Source organism: Argiope bruennichi, chromosome 3 (assembly GCF_947563725.1).
Source record: "Argiope bruennichi chromosome 3, qqArgBrue1.1, whole genome shotgun sequence".
Lineage (NCBI taxonomy): Eukaryota > Metazoa > Arthropoda > Arachnida > Araneae > Araneidae > Argiope > Argiope bruennichi.
The window spans coordinates 5,451,476-5,476,631 of NC_079153.1; the positions used below are offsets into that span (position 1 = coordinate 5,451,476).

General features: G+C 29.1%; 1 protein-coding gene across 2 annotated transcripts in view; it reads left to right on the forward strand.

Annotated features, from left to right (window-relative positions):
- Positions 1–25,156, forward strand: part of LOC129963632 (alpha-1,3-mannosyl-glycoprotein 4-beta-N-acetylglucosaminyltransferase A-like) — a 131,683-nt gene that overhangs the window by 65,043 nt on the left and 41,484 nt on the right. For both annotated transcript variants that reach the window (XM_056078115.1, XM_056078117.1), the window contains exons 2-6: positions 1,386–1,772; positions 10,420–10,553; positions 12,691–12,737; positions 14,634–14,747; positions 22,464–22,539. In XM_056078115.1, the coding sequence (XP_055934090.1) occupies positions 1,386–1,772; positions 10,420–10,553; positions 12,691–12,737; positions 14,634–14,747; positions 22,464–22,539 (758 nt within the window). The remainder of the gene's footprint in view (positions 1–1,385; positions 1,773–10,419; positions 10,554–12,690; positions 12,738–14,633; positions 14,748–22,463; positions 22,540–25,156) is intronic.

Here is a 25,156-nt window from a genome sequence, read left to right on the forward strand (position 1 = left end):
TTTGACAAAAACCTGTTTGTGAAGAATTCCATTTAGACGAATCGAAGGATAGAACTTCTGTCTATTCTCAGATATGCCACCAATCTTGAAGACCATTTTAGTCATTAATCTTGCATTGTCATATTTAATTTTTATGTGCTCTTTCCAAGATGCTATTATGGAACAGATAAGACATACAAAATCGACCGACATACTAATCAATTGGATTATTTTCACTTATGCAATATTAGCCACATATTAATATATTTCCACAATTCCTACAAAATTGGTATAGATTGCATGTCAAAGACATTCTTAATTGACTCAATTTAATAGCTTAGACATATGTGTAGTTTTAAAGAATATTTAAGAATTAATGATAGTTTTAGTCTTATTGACATTATCTAGCTAGATGAGGTTCATCATCAGACCATTACATTAATCAATTATGTAGGGCACTTTGCTAATTTTCTTTAAAGGGAGAAAGGGAAGTAAAAGGAAGAAAACAACTATAATAAACAAAATGGCGCCATCTGTTGTGAGAGACAAAAATTACTTTAATCTTATATAACTTTATAAACGTTTTTGACATCGATGGGATTAATACGCACTATCAATATCACCACGGAAGGCCTTTACTTCAATTTTATTGAGTTCTGCAACTGCATGTCCTGAAATCGAGAACTCTGTCTCTAGATCATAGTGGATAATGTAGTTTTATACTAAAATCTGATTTAAATTTATATTAGATGTGGATTTTTCTTTCTAAATTTAATTTAATATATTGAGTGTTCTGAGTTCATTGGCCAAACTTTAAGGGTAGGTAAAATACATATAAAGAAGCATTTTTTCGTATAGCGATATGGTGTCCGAAATGAAAAGTGTATGTGGAACAAGTAAGTACAAGCAGGGTAAAAAAAAATGTAGTGTCTATCAGACTTTCAGTAACTCTGATAAAAACTTCATTGCAAAACTTTCCTTCGCCACTGCAATTGTTCGTGGAACACCTGGCATCTTCGAAAGAATATACGCTAATTACTTGCTAGACGCTACTAGGCTTGTATCGATGTTGGTGGTGGCACATTTGTGTACTTACTGAAATATTATGTAAGTAAAGACCTTTCTCTTCCTTTCCTGAGTAGTATTTCTAGTATTTTCCACCGAAACTTTTAATTTTCGACCCCACATTGCTACACACACACACCAAACACAAAAACGGGCTTCTTTATACGTATTTTACCTATCCTTTTATCCTCCTTTGGCCCATGAATTCAGGGACACCCTGTATTTGGCGATCGCCTACTATTTTCAACATAGTTTTGGAATAATATCTTATAAGATTTTCATGCAAAAATTGAAGCAAAATTAAATATTACTGTACTAACTAATTATTCAATTTTTTACAGCCAGTGTTTCGGACAACGTATCCCTCCAGCAACAGATAGCCCAACTGAAAGAACGCCTACGCCATGCGAAGATGCTTAGTCAAGAAAGACTGCGGGACATTACATCCCTTCGCCAGAGCTTTGACCACGTTCTGCAGACGTCCGGAATCCACAATCGGGGCAGTAGTGCGCGGCAGAATCCCAGTGTGTACCTGGGCAGAGGAACGTTGTGGCAGCAGCAGCACCATGTTGTGCCATACAGCGGGGCTACTTCTACGCGCAAAGAAAGAGACTTTGATGAGACTTTGGATTTACAACTGCCTTCTTTGCATCATTATCTTCCTCATCTTTTAAATAATTTTGATGGACTTCAACCGGCGGTGAAAATCGCAGGTTCTCGAACTGGAGGTAAGCTTTGACTTATTTCTCGCAGTTTAAAGTTTTTATTCCCCGTGCTCTAAATTATTTTAAATAATTCACGTTAAATTAATGTAAAGATGGAAAAGGAGGTTTATAAGGGTATTAAATATTACCTTTGCTCAGAAGTTCTCAGCTCAGACGACGAAGAAAAAAAATAATTGCCATTAAGTGGTTGGATATGTTTTTATATATGATTTATATAAAAACTTATCTAGAAAAAATATATTTCTTTAAATCTTTAAAGTCTTACATGCATTGACATTTAATTAATATTAAATCTTATATGTGGAAGAGTTTATGATACATGGGACTAATGTTATTTTTGATATAAATTCTATCTGATCTTACACTTCTTTAATATTATAGAATTAAATTATGATTCAAATTTTATAAATCGACACTTTATCATATTACTCCTGTTGATAGAAAGCTGCAGCTAAAAAAATATGCTTTGTATTGAAGTCAGAATAAGCAATAGTAACAAATATAATGTCAAATAAAATTTTGCTCGTTTCAATTGCCTAACATCGATAATCGAATTGTCACCTAATAAGTAGGATTATGCGCCATTGGCACTTCAAAAGCCATAAAAATTACGTTAATTTAATTTAAGTGGAAGAGGTTTTAGACATTCAGTTATATTAATCAAACCCTTTCTTAAAAAAGAAAAGATATTATTTATTCAGGAAAAAATTAGGACAGAAAATAAACGAATGTAAATGCAAATTCAGGAACTTTAATTGAATAAAAACTTATAGTTTCAGGAATAAAGTATTATTTTATGTCAACAATTGACTTGAAGTATTTAAAAAAAATGAAAATAGCCGTTTTGAATATCGAAAATCATAAAACAATATTGAAAAGATATTATGCACTTCTAGTTGCATCTATAACTGAAAAAGATTCATTTAATCTACATAAACTGTGCATTCAAATTTCTTCTATACAAAAACAAAAAACAAAAAAAAAAAAAAAAAAAAAAACCCTCTTTATTACGTATTATAATGATGCCAGTTTTATTTTCTATAGATTAATAAATTCTGATTATTTGCAAAATATGAATTTTTTTATATATAATTACTTGCAAAATATGCATATTTGTAATATAATTACTTGCAAAATATGCCTATTTTTATATAATTACTTGCGAAAATTGCAAGTTTTTATGCAATTATTTTCAAAATATTAATAATATATTTATTCTAGCCAAAGTAATTATAATTTATTTTTCTGCGTTTCTGATTTTATGTCATAAATTAATAAAATAATGAAACAATAGGATTGAAATTTCGGATATAATAGAACAATAAGAACTTTATTCAATCTTATTAGCAAAGATGCTTGAGAACGATTAATTTGCTTCTTTTTAACAAACATAATAAAATTTGAAACTTCCAAGAAAAACATTTTCTGAAAAAAAAGAAAGAAAGAAAGAAATATAGAAAGTAAGACAATTTAATTTGTCTGTTTCTTTTTTCTTTGAAGAAAAAAAAGCACATTTTTGAATGCCTTCATGTTTTTATTCTACTTCAACATGTAAACTAGGTTAAATTAAATTTGTCAGAGCATACCTATAAACAAAATAATTTAAGAAAAATTAAAAGTTAATTTTTAAAGGAAATGCTGGAGAGAAAAATATAAAGAAAAAAAGTAGTACCCACAAAAAAACCCGTTTTTAGGTTCTTACTTACAGATAATTAAGCTCTGAAATTAATGAATAAAGAATGATTGTAAAGAGGCGAAAATTTTGATATAAGCATTTATGCTAAAATTAAAACCGTTTCTGATGGTTGAGTTCCATATTTAGAAGAAAAAAGCGTCATAGATTAATAAAATAATCATGGTATCTTAGGTTCTATATGTACAACAACAGATTAAATACAGAATAGTACTTATTCTCAAAGGAATTTGCACTCTAACATGCTCTAATGATCAATAATTCATATGTTTCACATTTTTAAAAATAAATATTACCAACATTTGTTAGTTTTATATGGAGCATTTTTATTTATGTAAAATTAAACTTTTGGAAAAGACGCATTAGGGACTGCTTTGTTGTACAAAATAATAATATTTTAGTTCGTGTTAACGATAGTACCTACATAATGCACAATTTTATGTAGCGTTGATTTTTATGAGAAGATTTTAAATAAATTAGTTACATGATTACATACATACATTGAAATTATATATGAAACTTAAATCTACCTTATCATATATTTATTTGCTGCTAATAAAGAAATTTTTAGATTTCAACAGGCAATTCTTATATTTATTTCAGCTGTTTAGGAAGTATTACTGTTTTTTTACCTTGTGGAAATTCAATAAAGTTATAAAAATATCCTTTAGGGAAAAGGTTTATTTGAAGAGATTTCAAGTAACTTTGAAAAAAAGAATCAATCTTCGAACGTATATTTTAAGTGCATTAGAAAAGAGAAATTTTTAAATATTATTTTTTTTTAGTTACTAATCTTTAATTTTTAATAAATGTTTATAAATATTACGAAAACTCAAAATGTTTTTCTCCCATATTCAACACTAGCTGATGCCACGCGATTGTAACCAACGTTTAATTTATTAAATAATTGATAGTTCATTTCTAAAATTGTTAAAATAAGTATTTTCATAAAAGATATGCAAGTATAAAAAATTTCAAAAAGCGATCACATCAAAAAGAATCAACTGCAAACTTCCATATTTACAAATATGAACCATGTAAAGTTCAAAAAGAATGCTTGAACAACTTGGTCATAAAAAATCGTTGATGTATTGAAACACAAATGTGAAGAATTGCAGTCAAGCAGGAGAAAATAATAGATTGAGAAATTAACTGCCGCTTATGTACGCTATTAATATAATATTGCATGTATACGAGCAAGGGAAACAGTAACGTGAAGTTGTTTCGGAGTTCCAAGACGTGATAAAGTGGTCGCAAGCACCTCCATATCATAATTTGAAATAGAAACTTATAATTTTTATTGACGGAAAATTTTTAATTTATTTGAAATTATAGAAATCAGCGTCTAAAGCTATAACAACGAGTTTCGTAAAACGTTTTGATAAAATTTAATTTTGAAAAAATATAAAAACCATTTATAGGAGAAGAATATATGTAATGCAATTATGCAGTTCGTACCATGCTATTTTAACACTGGTTTCAATTTTTTTTTCTTTTTTGATTATCTTAAAAGTTTGAAAAATTACTAGAAATTTGATGCGTGTAAAAATTTGTAGTTATCTACAATAGATTAGAAACAAGAAATAATTTTCAAAAGATTTTAATAATTCTGCTTAGTAACGATGTGGATAATCCTCGATATTTTTACAGACGGAAAATTGATGTAGATATTATCAACTGCATCTCTAGATTTATTTTTCTAGAGCTGGGAATATTAGGATCATATGCTGGTTCCTTGCAGATCAGCATACAATACCTTTCTTCTCACATACTAGGGAATATTTATAATCTTCATCATTTGTTTGTCATGGAAAGCTTGCAACTTCATAACATTATCGGCAGAATTGGCTGCCTAAGATGGGTTGCCGCACGTTATGACTGATCTTATAATTGATTTACAAAGCCGGGGCTTGAAACTAATCGATAGCTTACTCCATCGAGCAATTAGCTGCTGAGTTTAACAACCGTTATTGTAGCTTTCACTAATTTAAGGTATGGTATTAAAGGTAAATATTACCTCAAGAACTAACCTTAGGTATTTAAATTATTTTTATCCTAGATCTGGTTTGACGAAACATTTGGATTGGGCTAATATCAAGTATTTTACATTTTTTTAGGTAAAAAAAAAAGATTAATGCACATTTATCTGGGTTGACTTTTATTTTCCAATCAATTAACAATAACTATAAAAAGGTTACGTCGTGTTGTAAAGTTTCAATGACTGTAAGCGGATATTTAGTGTCGAGTGAGAACAGCGGTACCACCTGCGAGATTGCTAAACGACAATTTTCAATTTTAAAAATGACATTGGGATAAATATTGGACAGAGTTGTAGAGTTTTTCTTGTAAATGTTTTTTTAACCTTTATCTTTTATAGAGTGAAATTCTGTAAGAAGGAAGAATATTAGAATCATAGAAGAAATGCCTAGTTGAAAAGTAAACAAATGCTTTCGTATGAGAGAGGTTTCAACGTCTAAAAGACATGTCTTGCGATGATATCTAGAACATATGAAAGATTGTAAAAACAGTTCAATGTCAAAATTATAAAATAATACTGGTTTAATATAAAATGCGTCTTAACAGATACCAGCTACTGAATCTGAAAATATGAAATGCGGGTATTACAGTATTCGGTCACTGTTAGGATTGTATCATAAAAAGTGAAAAAAAGTGGAAAATTTAAAGTAGATGCAAATTAATTTATTAAACCAAAATTATATTCACAAAATGGAGAGGAATTAATTAAATGCATGCTAATTAATTAATATTAACACATGTCAATAATTTCATTTCCAATTAAAATAATATAGGATCTATGCATTCATCGTTGGCAATAATACTTATATGAACCCCTGAATATATTCTTTTGTTGAAGTCATGCAGCGTTTTGGAATACTAGGCGCGCAATTTAATCTCTCAGTTGACGGAATGCGATCGCAAATAATAGCCCTGTGATTAATAATAACAGTGTAACAAAATTTATACAGGGAATTCGGAGGCATATTCATATGCATGTTTTTAGCCGTTATGTTGCGGATGATATTTTTCAAAAACATGTTGGCACACACACACATACAAAAACATGATTTGGAAGGACAAATTGAAAACATATAGAGATCAGATTACAAGCCAAAGAAAAATAATTGTCAAAACTTTCACATTTGTCTCTTTCACATTTTCGATCATAATAGTATTATTTGGTTGGTGCAATAATAATTGAGCTATTCCCCTACGAAATAACGCACAAATTATGAAACAATGATAGAATTTTTACCGATAATATGCTTTTAAATTTTAGAATAATTTATCTTTTTTTTATAATTCTATTACACCACATTCTCAGAACTTTTTGTACCATGCTAATATGCTTTTCATTTTTAGAGCAATTTATTCTTTTTTTTATAGTTCTATTAAACTATATTTACAGAACCTTTTGTACCATGCTAATGTGTTTTTTCAGTTTTTGAACAATTTATCCTTATTTTTTATATAATATATTGCACCACATTGACAGAACTTTTTGTACCTTGCTAATATGTTTTTCATTTTTGGAACAATTTAATCTTTTTTTTTTTTATAATTCTATTACACAACAACATTCACAGGACCTTTTGTACCATGCTGATATTCTTTTTGTTTTTAGAATATTTTTTGTTTTTTTTGTTTTACAATTCTATTAAATCATATTCTCAAAACGTTTTGTCCTTATCAATAAAGAACTGAACCAAGTCCGGTTTCATTGCATCATTAATATTATGACTCTTATCATTCAAAGACATTTGCTAAACAATTTTAACGAAACCATAATTTTATAGGGGAAATCGTGGGCTTTATGGTGGATGTAAATTCCCTTCTTAGATAAACTCTGATAAATTTTTATGGGTCATTAAAGATTTGCGTGCTCTTCTTATATCCTTCAGAAACATGATTCCTAGATTATTTGCCCATTCAGTATATTTTTATTTGAATCTTTCTGCAAATTTCATTAGTTCGCGATGATAGTTAACTAGAAATTATCGTTTGATAGTTTGGAAATAAGTCAAAATAAAATTATTTAATACTCCCGTCAAACTAACGGCTTAATCCTGCTTTCAATTTATACATCTTATGATCTGTTTCATGTTTACTTCAGAATACTTTCTGTTGATGATGTTGAGAAACAATCTCTTTTTCATCAGCACTCACCCTTTAAACATGGATCATTTTCAAAAAGTTAGGAATAAACACCGCAAATCTGATATTCAAAATTCATTAGATTTTATTCAATTAAGGTGGAAATTAAATATTGAGTTTCAGAAAATTCTAATTTTTGATGTGTTGATAGCTTAAACATATATTGCGGAGTTTTTTTTTTATCTCTTTTCCTGGGATTATGACGGTTCTAATCTTCTATAGCAACTTAAGGTGGTCAGATGGAACATTGGTCAACGTTTAGTAAAATGTAAAATAAAATAAATTTTGAAATTTAGTTTTAGTAAGGAAAGTATATTTATTATTAACACACCAAAAACTATTCATATATCTATTTCGTTACAGACAACTTTCTTCCCTTTGTGAAAAAATACAAAATAGTGTTACTAATTTCACCACCGGTTTCGCTTTGTTAGTGGGTGTATGGTGTGAAAACACAATCAACAGGCTTCAGTAGAAAACAACAACGACCTGTATTTACACGAAGACACAGACAACAAATATTTACAACCGAGACGAACATAGGACAACACACAGCAACAGTCTACGACAGACAGTAGTCCACAAGTAGTAATCGACCACAGCACACAAAGCGGCCAGACAGAATCCAGCAGGAGAGAACCCCGAACCTTCGCTCTACGGTCTCTCCAACTGCTGAACTTCTCACTGTCTCCTCGCTTCTCACAACTGTTTATTATCCACGCGACACGACGCCACTTCCACAGTAGACAACAGGACTCGGCACACAGCAATCCAGCACTCTCTCCACACCACGCTGGAACTACACCGTTGCTTCACTATCCTCTCGAAGACTCATTACTTGTCTACGATTGCGCTTCCGATCACGATTTAATTCACTCCGCCTTATAGCTTGACACTGCCGGCCTTTTAAAGTTCCCAGGAAGCAGAGCGAGAACCTTCTGGGCCAATCAGGAGTATCTGGGTATATCTCAATTCCTATTGGACAGATCGTGAAAATTCTCGGTTTCCAGCACTATCCATTTTGTCGTTAAAGTCGCCAAATTGTAACCAAGTCGTCTCCACTTTTAACCACTTTTTTATAGTTGGATTATTATTCCAACAACACCTATTTTCTTCGTTCAAATGTAGTAGTTGCTTTACAAACAGACCTAAAAAATTTCTACTTTCTGAGTTGATTAGAATGCATGTTTCATAATCTTATAAATTCGTATCTCATTTTTAGCAGCAGTATAATGATATGTTCAAATAGGAATTAAGAAAATAAATTCATAATATTCTTGAATCTTTATGAAATAAAAAACTAATAAGTGGGTTCATGTCCTTTGATCTTTAAATTAGTATTTTTTCATTTACTCTTAATTATTAGATGATGAGATATATTTGAAATTTCGGCTCCTAAATTTAACACAAAGAAGTCCTGATAAAAGTTTTCATGCTGTAAAAATTTCTTTTTAAATAAATATTATAGTAGAAAAATGAATTCATTTCTCAAAAAAAAAAGAAAGTAAATTCAAATATTTGCTGTACATAATAAACAGGAAGTTAGAATTTCATTTTATAAAATCGACACAGCGAACATAAAATTTTTAAACTATAAAATTCAATTATTTGAAAAAAAGAGTAGGTTATAAAATTGGTTAATTTTCCAAAAATTTAAACAATACTTCTGAGCCTTAAACGTTTCAATATAAAATATATATGTTACAATGAAAACCCGAATTAACTAGGTAAAACGCGTTTTAACTAGGGAGAATACCGAACTAATTAGGGAAAACGCAGAACCCAATTTATTCGTGTTTAGACTGATTTGTTAGACAATGTTATGCTGTAAAACACACGCACACACACACAAACACACACACACACACACACACACACACACACACGATTCTTAAAATAATTATTTTCTATTGACTCAATTTTAAACTTCTTAACTCTCCGAGTTAATGAATTTTTCTATTCTCATGATTCAGCGACTATACGAGCAAACAATAAATACTATCTCAACTAAATTTTAAAAAAGATTCCTTTGTGAAACTCTATGAATTCTGTTCTCTTTTCTATAACTTTTCTCTGTCTTCTGCCTTCCTATTTAGATTGTGTTATTATTTAACTGTAGATTTAACAAAGAAGCTGTAAAACACATCTAAAAATGATGGTCTTTTCCTTTATATCGTGACAACAATAATTAAATCTTTTCAAAAAAACTAATAACTTTCTGCCTTTCCTAGTACAAAAGCATTTCAAATGCACATATTACATTCATAATATCATATCTTTAATAAACGATATGTAATCATTACGCATTTAGTATGGGACATTTGTATGATATTCGAGCAAATGCATTTTTATGAAATCGGGAATTCCGAATCGCTTATTGTAATTCAAATAAAGGTAATTACCTTGACTTCTAGCTAACTGTAAGAAGCCATTGAAACGAGACACCGATTCTATTCGATAACAAATTGCAGTCGAAGCAGTAAAAAGTCTTTTCGATAATTACAAGCTCAAGCAGCGCAGCCCATACCTCGAGAATTTCACTTGATAATCACAATTCCAAAGAGAGAACAATGCCCGCAACGTAAATTGAGTTACTTTAAAGAATGAATTATAGTGATAACGTATGGGTATATTGGGTGCAGTTAATTTAGCCAGTGGTTTTCTCATTATAAAAGGAAATTTCCACCAGATAATGAAATGAGTTAAGCAATAAATTTTAATAACGCATAAAATGTGAAACAAGTTTGCTTATCGGTAATCTTCCAATGAACCGTTATCTTGCAGTTACTATGGTGATGGGGATACCAACTGTCAAGAGGCCCATTGAAAGTTATTTGATTCCTACGCTAGAAAACCTTATTGAGAATATGGACGAAAAAGAGAAGGAGGATGCATTGCTTATTGTCTGCATAGCCGAGGTAAGCAGAATTTATACTTCCATGTCATCTATGAACAATAATGTTAATCTATATTAAAGTAGCGTTATTGCTTTAAAAAATTGTGAACGGGGCAGTGTAAAAAGTAATTTCAAAATTATCAAGTGAATGAGAAGTTATTTGCTTCTTTTACTACATTCTTATTCACTGTTATTCACGATTTTGCTCGATATACACTAGATTATGCTAGAAATAATTCAATGGTCATTCCTGTTAGTAAAATAACTCAGCATTATTCATTTTATTTTTCAATTATGTTTCCACATTAGTTTAAAAATTTATGTTTCTATCAAGAAATTATATCCGAAAATATAAGTTTTTTTTTTTCATATAAAATATCCGTTTTTTTAAAGTTTTGATTATAAATTTAAAAAAATAATTTTGTTGTAAATTTTGAAATTAAGAAATGAATGAATATCTAAATTGCACATTATGCATGAATTGTACATTGCACAAGTAATTAATTTTTTTGAAGAAAATTTCTTTTAATTGAAGTTTTAAATAGACACAAAGAAATTTTATAAAAGAGTAAAACATATCATTGCAAGAATGAGTTAAGTTAATTCACTGTTTCTAAATTAGGCAGACATTTTATTGAAATTTTATAGAATTAATTCACAAATGTTTCACATTAATTATTATTAATTTAAATATGAAAATTAACTAGTGAAAATAATCTTTATGTACATATTTTGAGTATTTTATTCTTGCTGTTTATAAGTCGTTTAAAAAAGTATAAAATTATAACTGGGGTTCAAATATAATTGGAATTTTTTTTTTATTTCTCATATTTGAATTTTCTAAATTCTTTTGTTCATTATACTTTTACTCTTCAAACTATTCATTGTAATTTTTTACTGTTTATTTCTGAACATATATAAAATTTATTTAATACAGAAATTTAAAATTTAGGTGTGAAATTTGTTTAGCTTTCCCTTAAATGCCATCTAGAGTTAGAATAAATCAAAGAATTACTTTAAAAACCTTACTATAAAAATTTTAAGAATAATTTATGAAATCACACGGGTGAAAAACTGCTAAACAGAATTCATAAAGAAAAGATATTCGTGTTTTTTTTTTGTACGAATGGTATTTAAATATTTTTTTTAACTCTGTAGTAGAAAATTAGGACATGTGACTTTCTAATTTAATAGCAATGGTTAAATTCGTTTACAAAATATTCTAAAGTTATGACAATTAGAAACATTCATATTTTTTTTAAGATTCAGTATTGAAGTAGATAATCAATATTTCTTTATTATCTAATGCAGAAAATGCTATCACATTTGTTTTAAGACAACTGTTTATAAAATTTTCGAATGCACTTAACGACAAAACAAAAATACAACCTACTAGTACCTACTACAAAAACAAACACTACTACTACATTTTCATGCAAATTCTTAAGGTCTTAAAAATTCATATTGTATTGATAAAGATAAATGTTATTTCAATTAATTTCCATGAATTAATTGTAATAACATTTTTAATACGAAACGACTATATATAAATTATCTACTATTATTTTTAAAAAAAATTGCAAACAGTATTTTTAGATTCATTCGTTATTAAGATGAATCTGTTATGATATAGTTTGAATTAAATTTATAATTTTTAACTAGTAATGAATTTTTAACTGAAATTTATTCAAGAAAAGGGCAATTTAAATTGTTATTTGAAGCGTTAACTTGTAGTTTGTAAAGCTTCTAATTTGGAAATATAATTGACAACACTTTTCTTCGTTTAAAGCATCTCTTAAAAATTTTGGAAATTCGTATTAAAGTTTTCCAGCGAATAAATTTCCCAGCATTTAATGACAGATACCCTTCGAATTGTTTTCTGCAATTCGATTACTGTTCGGTCTCTCACTCCTTTTTCCGATCTCCTCTTTTAATATCCGCATGATAGCTATTTTCTTCCCTTTCGGACGCAATTTATTTAATTGAAACTCGTAACCCAGATCTCGAAGAGCCTCGGGCTAATGCTAATAAACTGTGCCCGGTTGTTTTTGAATTTCGAAAAGATTCCCCCCGAATTTCTAGCACGTTAGTCACAGTTCATGCATTATTCATGGCTTAAAACTAAATTCAGGAATATCCATCTCTTCTCCCTTTTGCAGATCGATCGAGACTACGTGAAAGAACAGACGCAGGAGATCCGTAATCGGTGAGTATAATCTGCTTCTATTAATTAATGCGCACGCAATGATAATTTCCTTTGCAAAATCCAAGCGTCATTAGCTTTGAATTAAAGGAAAACTCTCTGTCAGAAATATGCTTTAATTTTAAATTATACGAGTAAATGCAGGAGGAATTTTAATTTGGGATTAAAACAGGTAAAAGAAAGTGATCATTTGAATTATTAAGACGGTGCTAACAAATTTAAGTAAATTGAATTTTAAGATATTTTAATGCATAAAGATACTTGCTTCATGATACGTCTAATCGATGCATATGTAACACATTATGTTACTGTTTTCACTCAAATTTTAATTTCACCAATTAATAGGTTTTGATTTAAGTTTTTCATCCGCGAACATTCATACAATACAGTTTTGAATAAACAACTGTATTGAAACAATTTTGCTTTAGGGGAATACTAATCTAATACATTGCAATTGATGCTGTGTGAGAATATTTTCATCTTTGAATTAAACATTAATTTATGCATTGTAGATATGCGATAATTATTCTTTTCAATAGAAGTTATTTCACATGATAACTAGCAATTTCCAGTATCAAAATTGTTTCTGAAATAATAAAAATCTAAATTTTTTCATTTTTCTGCTATGATTGATGTCTGTGATTCGAACCACTATCTAATAAGATGCTTCCTTATTTGCATTCTTTTAATTGTAGAACACAAAAAAATCTAACTCGATATTATGTATGAATCACAGGTGATTCAAGTGCTGAGAAAAGTGTTAAAAACATGATGACATAAACTAAACATAGGCCTGCTCTACTCGCATCAAATTCTACACTGATTGAGAATTTTTGCTATCATGCGAGTGTGAGTGATGTGGCAGTCAACGTGTTAAGACTACATAATAGGAAAGTACCAAAATTGTACATTGAATCAGATTTCATTTTTCAATTTAAAAGCTGGCCCATATATAATTGCTTACGGTATGTTGCAGTAATAAGTTAATAGCAAAGTCAATTCATTTGATGTCAAAGTCACATGATAAATATGATAGCTCATTTCATATGACGGCTGTTTGTCAGTCGCTTCCATAATATTATACTTCTACATAATAAAAGTAGATTCCAAAAATCTCTTAGCCTAATTTTTCGTAGAAGAATTTGAATTGATCGTTCTAAAAATTAGATTCTGAATTAAGAAACCTTTAATAAAAAAAGTAATTATTATGAAATGCAATTAAAAATAAATATATCCTGAAACAAAAGTAATGAAAAAATACATTGTATTTAGAGAGCGTTAATGCTAATACAACTAAAAACCAAATGAACATAACTAAATTAGAAATAAATATTAAGTGTAAATGAAAAAAGGAACCAAATAGATAGAATGATGAATCCACTCTCAGGCAAGGATTCAAACAAAGGATTTTTTCTCTGAGGGGTCTGATTTTGGTCCAAAATATTGACCTCTCGTCTATTCATCATTTCTTTCTTTTGGATTCAATTTTTGTATTTAAACTTAACGATCATTTCTAATTCTGAATTAAGTAAGTTTTAAAAATAATGGAGATAGAATAAATTTTTTAATTATTTTCTGCAGCCTTTATGGTAAGGTCATTTATAAATTTACTCACTTCTATTGGCACCTAAATTGTATGTTTAATACTCTGATATATTCTTCACTTTTCTAATAATAATATATTTATATTATTTCTTGCCATTTCTGGAAGCAAATTTTTTAAAAATCTGAATTTCAAAATGTTGAAGAAAAGTTAATTCTTATTTAACGCTTCATGGATTAAAATTTATCTTAAGCATTAGTTTATTTTGTCAGTTGCCTATCTTTTAAAAGCTATTTAAGTGACATAAAACTTTAATAAGAAGCTGATGTTGAAATATTTTAATATGTGCTTAACAGGTTCCAGAAACATTTGGATTCTGGTCTTTTAGAAGTGATAGCTCCGCCAGAGGGATACTATCCGGATTTCAACAATTTAAGAAATACATTAGGAGATACAGTGGAAAGAGTAAGGTAAGAAAATGATTTGAAAAAAAGTATTTATAATTATTTTTTTAATCTATTAAAATGTTAACCTGATTCCAAATAGACAATGATGCAGAATTTATTCAGAGGAACCGAATTCAATTAAAAAATTGCTTCGGTTACAAAATAATACTATACCAAAACCGATTATCCGGCTTCGGTACTATCCGGCTTACATTTTTTTGTCGTAATTACATGAGGCAGGCAGAGGTTGCATTGACAACATTGGCAAGGCATTGAAAACGGGGGTTTACTACGATTCTCTTACATGTCATGTGCAAAAGATAAGATGTGATAGGAAAAGAGCAGCATTCTGCTTGTTGTTCATTGTTTCGTCAATGTGTAACGGACCACAATGGTTGCCGCTGTCCTTGATTATAACTGCATAGTATGTATTCATAAATTGTTCTTGAGATATGCTAAATGTTTTTTATAAGTGTACCACAGTGAAGATTTCGAAATGGGTGATAACCGAAAAAAATGTTGTAGTGATTCCGATGTCGTCCTCGTCATCTGACTGCGGTTCAAAATTACGAGGTCTGTCCCAAAATAGTCCTAGTGTTGCTTTAAAAACAGGATGTTAATATAGCTAAAATAAACTAACTTAGATTCCCCAGAAGGATTACATACTTCTACTATTTGTGTTTCATTCAGTTGACAGGTTTGCTTGCTTAGTTGAACCATTCATTCCGTGGTCTTATGTGAAGATTATTCAAACTACTAAACAACTTGCATTTCACATTCCTCTACGAAGCTTCCCGTATACAGAAAAAAAACATCAATTTACCAGTATTTGCTACAAGAGAAAATTTTAAATGAATACGTTTTATTTCTCTGTATTTTTTCCAATTAATTGCAAAGAGCCCTATACCCCTAGACTTTTCTTGATATATTTTCCTGAAACTTTTTTTTCTGAAATGCAGGCCATAGTTTATGAATTTCAGAAAGGATCAGATTGAATCATATCGCTTCCTCATCGTATCCTGTTCAAATCTTTTCAACCAATGATATACAATTTTAATATTGCTGAGTGCAGTCATTTTCAAAAGACAATTTCGAAATATCACTCAGCAGTTTCCATTTGTAGAGACTATAGGCGCTTTCAAAGCCTTTTTCCTGTCATGTGTATAAAATCATTAAGCTCCGGTATCTCAATTAACTTGCACATAATATTCTGATGTAGCATTTTTTACGTACACAGCTTAGATCATAGGAAGATTTACTTTTTTGTGATACGTTTCTACTTTAAAATTCGAAATGTTATCATTCGGAAATATACTATATCACTGTAGAGTTTTAGCACTGTTTATCAAAAAAAAATAATTTATTTGCAATTCTATTACGATTTCCTATAAGCATAAATAGATACTTAAATCAATTCTATTTCATTCGTTCTTATTATACATTATACTTATTATACATTATACTTATTATACATGACATAGAATCATTGTTAAAACATTGGTACTTCTTGTCTATTACACATGGTCTTAAAGTTCTTAGACAAACTTCTATTAGAGATTAAAGATTATACAAAAGGGGTAATTTTAAATGGGAACTTGTAACAGTCAACCTTATGCAATTTATATATGAGGTAATGGATAGATCATAGTAAGAAACAAAACACAAAACACAAAACACAATAGTATACCATACAGTTTTAAAAACGCATTTAAAACATTTCACCATATTTAGTTCAGAAACATTGTTATACTTGACTTGGTGCAGTAATTAAGATAAAAAAAAACAAAAGGTTTAAAGGTCACTCATATCGAAACTAAGTACGCATTCACAGGACGTGCGAACTAAATAATACAAATTTTTCAACAATCTTACCTTATACCTCAGGACATTCCTATATGCTAGGAGTTTCGTCCTGAAAACAATTTATATAATTTATGTTCGGTTCTAGTTTTTAAAATCATCGCATTTTATATCGGACTTCACACCATCAGAGGAAAAATGATCAGTTCCTATTCATTCCAAAACCATGTGTTTATATGAGATACTTTGGACTTTTGCGAATATTATTTTCAAAAATACGAAATGTATTCTTCTGTACAACAAATGCAATTCATGAGAGCTATGTCAGACCGAATACTGACCCACTTACCTACGCCTAGGGATCATTCATTGTATTGGAAACTACATATGTCATTTAATACTGTCTCATTTGTTCAAATCTGAACTACTCTTAGAGTTTTACCTACTCAACATTTTTATTAAGATTTTAAACTTCTTTGTAATATGAATTTAATTGTAATAACTTAATGATCATGAAGTTTACAAAAATATTAGATTTTTATAGTTTATTCTAAATACTTAATTCTTTCTTACATCTTATCCTTTGAGTAGCGACTTCTGGAATAGATAATCAAGAATACATACAAAAAATAAAAACAGATTTTTTTCAAACTCCACCATGATTCTAGTTTAAGTGCATGTTAAATCTACTACGATTGTTAAATAGCGTCAAGTCGGTATGTTGTGTAAGTTTCCTTGAAATGCAGTTTAAATATCATCATATTCATTTGACCATCGCGCAAGACTACGAATGCGGTTTCAAAATAGCACTAACGTTGCTTCAAATCAATGATGATTAATTTTTTTTATAACTTTAGTATCTTAAAAGTTATTTTGAAATATTTATTCCACTGTTAGAAGAAAAAAAAAGAAATTGATTTTATTACAAAAGAATTATGCAGTTTATTATATATTTTAAAATTCTTATCCCAAGTAACTTTTAATGAATTCATAAGTCTTTTAATAATTAAATAATAAATTTATCCATTAAATTGTTTCGTTTCCTCTTTGATAATAAGATATAGTTCCTGAATCTGAAAAACACATATATTCTGTTCTGACTGTTTATGAATGGAATATATTGAAATAATGATTATTTTAAATGTCTAAGCAAATATTATTTCCAATTTGTCTTATTAAATTTCTAATTTAATTTAAATCCTTATATCTGCGATGCTGTAAGACTCTGAATGGGTATTAGCAGTAGCGTGATGGAAGAGCTAATTATCTTCTAGGAAATTAGATTACTTCAAGTATTCAATTTAAAAGAGATTCATTTCTTTAACTCATTAATTTTGGTCCAGAGAAATGCAAATTTAAAGATATTTTTTTATTTATATTTGATTGATAAAATTATTATATTCGAAAGCGTATGTTTATCAATGCATGCGCTTTATTCGATGCCTCAATTTTTTTTCTAATAAAAATTTAAGCGTTTTTTATGCATTATAAAGATAATGATGTCGGAGAAAGTTTTAAAAAAATGCAGTGTAGTAATTTCCTCTAACTGGTTTGCAAATCATTTGTGAACTTCGTGAGAAAAGTGCATAGTAAAGGAAAATTTCAGTTTTAACTCATCCAATCTGTTTTCAGCCCTTTTGAAAGAATAAAATCAATAAAATTATACATTTAAAGTTTATTAATTGAAATTGAAATTTTATTGATTTCAATAAATGTTGGAAATTCTAACTTCGTTTATTGATTCGAAGTTTCTTAAAAGTTGCATCCAAGTTTTATAATATGAAACAGGGAAAAAAATTCTACCCTAGCGACATCAGGAAAAGCCATTTTTCTGTTCCATGCGTAAATCTTGAGAGTATTTTTTTCATACACCTGCTTTTTTCTTAAACAGTAAAAAAAGATTAAAGTTCCCGCTGCGTTTCCGTCCTTCCTGTATTTTTTTTGGACGTTAAATTATGTAATATATTTTTTTTCTCATTGCGTATTCCTTTTTTTTTCCTTCTTACCTAGAAATAAATAAAGCATTAATGTCTTGGAATTTGCTTTTCTTTTTTTTAAAAGAAAGTTACTAATTATATCCCTCACCTACTAAATTTTAAATTTATCTTTTAAACCCTGCTAATAAATAAGAATTCTGATACGTTAAAATTTGTTATTTTTTTCTTTTGACAGTATTTAATTTAATTTTTTTTTAAAGATTAAACGAGTACGGCTAAAAAATAGAAATTGAAGAAAATTTGTTGGCACATTACAAAAAGGAAATGAAGAAAATTAAATGGTCTGTAATAATTATCTAGTTCTTATGTGCAAACAAGAATTTTTCGTTCATCTATATTATTCATGTGAATTCGATAACCACATTTTGTATATGCATACAATAAATTAAAAAACAAATCTGAAGGATGCGGAATGTCTGAATTATTTGATTCATCGCATCACCCAGCTGGGTTAATTTCGATAAGATATCAGAAAAAATTTTGGTTTCAATAAGATATTAGATAAAATGCGATTATTCGAAATCATTTTGTAAAAAAAGCTTAAATTATTGTTTCACTTTTCCTTGAATGCTATTTTCTGAAGTCTCTTTTGCTCAAATTGTTTATATTTTCAAAACAAACATGGAATTAAAAAAAGAGAATTTTAAAATCGAAAACAGATTTACTGGACTACATTTTTTTTATTAATTTCAAGTTTTAATCTATATCAATATTCATACAATATCAATTAATTATTTAAAATAGCATCACAACTTTTCATGATAGCAAACAATTTTAGTTTAGTTATATTAAGGACCCGTTTTAAAGCAAAATTAGGACTATTTTGGCACGGACCTTGTAATTTTGAACCGAGACCAGATGATAAGGATGACACCTGACTCCGGCATCTTCTCTCTCCAAATTTCCACACCATACCAACGGAAGGACATTTGACCCCGACGGATTTAGTGTACACCAGACCCGCTTACGCAACGGTTTTTCGGTGGAATTAGATCTCGAACTTGAAGTTCTACAATTGCAAAGACGAGACCTTACCACCAGCCCACAGCGGGCCTCATGATTCTAACCAAATAATAATATAAATAACTTCCAAACTTAAAATTATACAAGCATTTAGTTTCAAAATTAATTCATTAATCATCGATAATCTATTAAGAAGGACGACTGAAATTAATTTAATTGGAGCTGAAACGCTTCCATGTCAAGAATTATCAGAACTGAGGGCCACAAACTATTTGTCATTATACAATATAATAAGATTTTTAATATCTCAATAGGGTTTTTCTTATTGATTGATAATAAGTTTAATGAGATTTTTCTTATCTCAATTACTTTTTTACTGTGCCTTTTTGACCCGATATACTTTTTCCCTATATTTCATTGGAGTTACAAATATAAAATTGAGACTTCAGCAGTGACTTTATTGACGGTACTCTACACATTAGTCGATATCAAACTACATTAATAAAATTGTATATTTTCATTATTATAAGGATGGATTAGAAATAAAGAGAAGAAACATTTGAACATTCCTTCTTTCAAGGAGTCCTTTATTTATGAATTTTAAAAGAACTGTGTTGCTGTTTCTAGTCCACTATGCCTTTGAATCCAACTCGATTACAAAAATCCTTTTAAGAATTTTGACAGAATTTTTTTTCTGAATCAGTTGCTGTTTTTGTTTTTAAGAGTCCCTTCCCTGGATTTCAATTTGTTAAAGTTGCAAAAAGTTATATTAAAAATCCGAATTTCAACATTTAATACAATCATAACTAGTGTAGAATTTTTATACTCTTCGCCTTTTTTTATGATGATAATTTTAAATCGGAATAAATAGTAAGAATTAAAGTGTTCAGCCGTAAGAAGCAGCTGTCTTTGCTCACGTGTCAAGAAAAAAAATTGTGCTGCTTGTTACTTCTTTCTAAGGGCCGAAACTATTTTATATAGAAGACTGGTAGGATGTTGGTAATCTCCTAAGATAATACTTTTGCTAAGATATTGAAGAATGTAGAGATAAAATCTTGCTGAAAATAACAACTTAGTAGCAAGATAAGATAGTTCAAAGAAAGACTTTGTCAAAATTTAAAACAAGTTTCAGTGATTTCTTTTGATAATCCTTTATCGAAGACGATGGCAGTTTTGAAATCTTTATATATATATATATATATATATATATAGGCTTATCTGTTTTACTTAATACTAGTCTTCTTACGAAAAAATATTTTTTGTTTTCCATTGAAACTTTACTGTTTGCGTTGCTTTAAAACAAAAAATGAAATATCTTCTACTGCAAGCTAATAAACAAACAAATGTTAAAAGTGTGGCTTCAAAAAAGTAAATGTCCTGATAATAATCTCTTTGAAATCAACTTCATTACTCTATACAATTTTTTGCCTGAATTACCAAAGAAATATATCAAATTTTATGTCTCACATAACTTTCATTGTTTTTTGCTGATGCAAATTTCACTCGCCATAATATTATCCTTAGGAAATGCTAGTTTTTATCGTTCTAATATTTATTTTTATTTTTTATTGTAATAATATAATAGTTAAGATAAATAATTTTTACAAATTTACTTCAATTTATTCCTCTTATTAAATACAAAAAAAAATTATTTTTTTGAATAAGATTGAATCATTTTTTAATATTGAAAGCTTATCGCATTTTCTAATAGATGCATTGCTTTTTTTCATTTTTATGTAAAGAAAAAAAAATCAAGGCATCTGTTTTGAATAGTATATTTAGTTATTTCCATAAAAATTCTAAGATTTGTTTTTTTTTAATTTATGGGTTTTTTTGATAAATTTGATTTGTTTTATAACCTTATCGTTTTGATATATCCGGAGATACATCTAGGGGTGAATTACGGAATTTCGAATTGTAATCGTATATGAGAACTGGATAGATATACAAATTGGAACTTCAGTTCCATAATAACTATGCTTTAACAATGTGCATTTGATTACTGACAGAAAATCTAGAGAGCACCACATTTCCACATACATGACAGAATTTTGGAAAGGAAAGAGGTCTCGATTGTCCATCGACCCAAAATATGAAACTCTAACCACAGTTCACTGTTATCGTTAATGATCATTAGAGGAAATCACTTACAATTTTATTACATTTATAACTAAGGTACTCTCTCATTTTGACAGTCTTTAAATGGCATAACTGGACTTCCTCTGATTTACAGTTTTTGATATACTAATCGGTGCATAGACGGTAGTTTTTTTCAGTGGCTTGCTTTTAGACTTAGTACCGATAGAACCAGTATCTAGATTTTACTGCCCCGAAATTTCATGCCATGATCTTTCATTGTAATTATTAAATTATAGTTCGTTTCATTCTTTTATTTTTATTACTTGTAGCATTTATGTTTTATTGAATAAAGAAAGTTTTATTTTTAATTAAATCTGTAAAATAAGACATTTTCTCCTTGAAAATAACATGAAGGCTATTGTTTATATTCCTTTTAATTCCCCGATTGTATGTCAGAAGTAGCATATGATTCATCACTTGACTAACTAGGATTAATATATCTCATACATTTTTGAGAAAACTATAAAATAATCTGTCAAAACATGTGAATTTATGGAATCCGACTATATAACAGCATTGAGTTATTTTGTTATTTGTTGTAATTACGTTTTGTTCTTTAGTTTCCTATATTTATTTCTCAGAGATTGTTTCGATGATTGATTTGAAAAGCGTTCTTCGAAATAAAGTATGGGGTACGATGTCATTTTGAAAGGTATATTTCATAACTTCGGAAATAAGAAAATTGTATGGATGGAATATGGAAAAGAAAACAATTAATAATGCTTCGTAAATTGTTTTATCTTAACTATTTTATAAAACATAAATAAATAATTATATGCTTATTCTAAAACCAGAATATTCTGGAAGAACTGCTATAAATTAAAGATCATTTTCGTTACAGGTGGAGAACGAAACAAAACTTGGATTATGCTTATTTGATGATGTATGCCCAGGCGAAGGGAACGTTTTACGTTCAAGTAAGCAATTGCAGTAAATATTGTAATAATAAATGAAATTTGGCATGTTTATGAGATATTAGCAAATTTATTAACTTAGATCATTTTTCATATCTCAGTTGAATGAGTCTGTTGTTGTAGACTTCAGAGATATTATACTTATTACAAAAGAATATTAAAAGAACGGAATCTATGTTTAATAACAATGCATTCATTAATTTCCATTTACTTTTTTTAAAAAGAGTCAGATAAATTGCAGTGCTTGTTTCTTATGAAACATGCTCAAGATAAATTACTTTCAACTTCTGTACAAAGTTACATCCTTATAGCAGGCACGCTATCTACGTAGGTTATCACTTATGACATCAAGACAAGCTTCTTGCATTCATTAGTAAAGATTTGCTGCAGATACGAGATACGAGTTATACAATGAAGCGCATAATTCAGGCCTTAATAAAAGTTAGTAAAATCAAGTTAGATGATTTAGGAGGTATTTTATCAGATTCTTGTTCACATACCAAGTAATTCCATATCAAGCACCATCTTACTGCTGATGTGTAATAAGAAGGACCTGCAATCCATTACAAATAATACATTTGTTGAAGTACTACCAAACATCAAAGAGTTCAAGCTTAATGCTTTTCAAAACTAACTGAATATATCGGTCTTATTCAATATACTGTTCTAAGAAATAAAAATAATGAAAATATCCTGAAAAAGACACAACATACATTTATATAAAATTGTCACCGGTGGCGCCTGTTTTCCTGTATGAATGATGGATTTTTATCATTGCAAAGGTGAATGTTGGTGATTTTTGCTTCCATCTCGATTAAAAGAACTTTTATCTGTTCAAATTACATTACTGCGAAGATAAAGATTTTACTTTACCTGAAGTGAGGTCTAAATGTAAAATATTTGATCCTAATATAATAGTGGCATCTTATGGAGTCCTCGGATGCAATAGAAATACCAATTATTAAATTTATATGTTTTCTTTTCAACTGTTTTTGGAATGTTACGGTCTGTACTGATTGTTTATATACTAGATGGAAACTAAATCAAAATGAGGTCTTCTAAAGCGCAGTCTCCCTTGGGGAATTAAGATGTTTCAATTTTTTAGCTAAGCATAGCTAAACACACAGAAATGTCACTTAATTTGTAATGAATTAAAATTTCAATAATATCGCTCCTAGATGCATATTCCCTATCTCCAAGTTATACATGAGCCAATTTGGTAGCTCTAGATCAAACAATCCAACCGATAGAGGGCCAAAAATGTACACACACATATTCATTTTTAAGATGCATTTCATCCACACCAAATTACGGCATTTATTTTTGTATCAGTGTACAAAAATAAAAAGAGAAATCGATGCATCAAGAATGTATAGACAAAGTATAAATTATTTATATCTCAGGAGGAAAATTTTCTACACTCTTATTTGTCTGTATAAATGAATTCCTCTTCAAATATAATTAAAACCTGACAAAAACTTAAGTTATTGTTTAAATATAATATTAAATTTTATTACTTGAAGGGAAAGTATGTGTAAGAAAATTTAAATCAAGGGAGAAATGTTGGGTGGTGGTTGAAATACGATTTTTGATTTTTAAAAATGGAATATCTGAAATTTTACTACTTGAAATATATGACTATAGTCATATATTGATATACGTTAAATAACGCGTTAACGCAATTAAAGCGTAAAAGCCTTTAACGCTTTTGGATACTTATCTGGATTTCTTCGCTGAATATCTCTAGCTCTGTCAATTTCACCAATATATTTCTACAACACAAAAGAGGACCAATGAAGAGAAAGACTTCTTGCTGTTTATCATTGGATATTGAAAAGGAATTTTCCAGTTCTGAACATGCAAAGAATTCAATACCTCAAATAGTTTAAGGGCGTTATTATGATTCAGATACACGTGTAAATAAACATATTCCACCGCAATTTAATATAGATGATAAAAAGAAGGCTTTGGATGTTAGACAAAAAACTGCTTACGTATTTCAATTTACAAATTCTCTTAGAATAAGATATTTTCTTGTGTCCCAGAGAAAATATTTTTAAACCCTGTGTAGTCAACTTAACCAGCACTATTTTTATATGATGGGAAATAATTATGTAATAATAATAATGTTTAAAATAATTAGAGGCTTATCGTATTTCCTCCTCCACAGGATGAATTCCTAATGGATTATTGAAACAACATACAGGGTGGATATAAAACAAATGTCTTTCCCTGTTTGGCGTCATCTACAGCTAAAACGAATGAACGAAATGAAATCACATTTCATGTACAGATTGTGAAAGGCATGGGAAGATGAATACCGCAGAAAAAAATTAGTACTAAAAGTTGCCGATAGGAGAAATATTGGTGCTGGTGCCCCGTATGAACGAGGAAATTTGCATATCGGGAGGAATTATATAAAATTCCTAATGCGCACGTGACAACAGCGTCATGCATTCCTCGTAAAAATGGAAAAGAAAACAACTTGTTAGCAATTCGTTCTTGACTATTGATGTGTTCTTGACTGTTGCTCGTGATTGACTAATGATATGTATTTAATATGGACACTACATTACCTCAACGTGCTTTACTGGTAAAACCGCTCTACGCTTGACAGTGT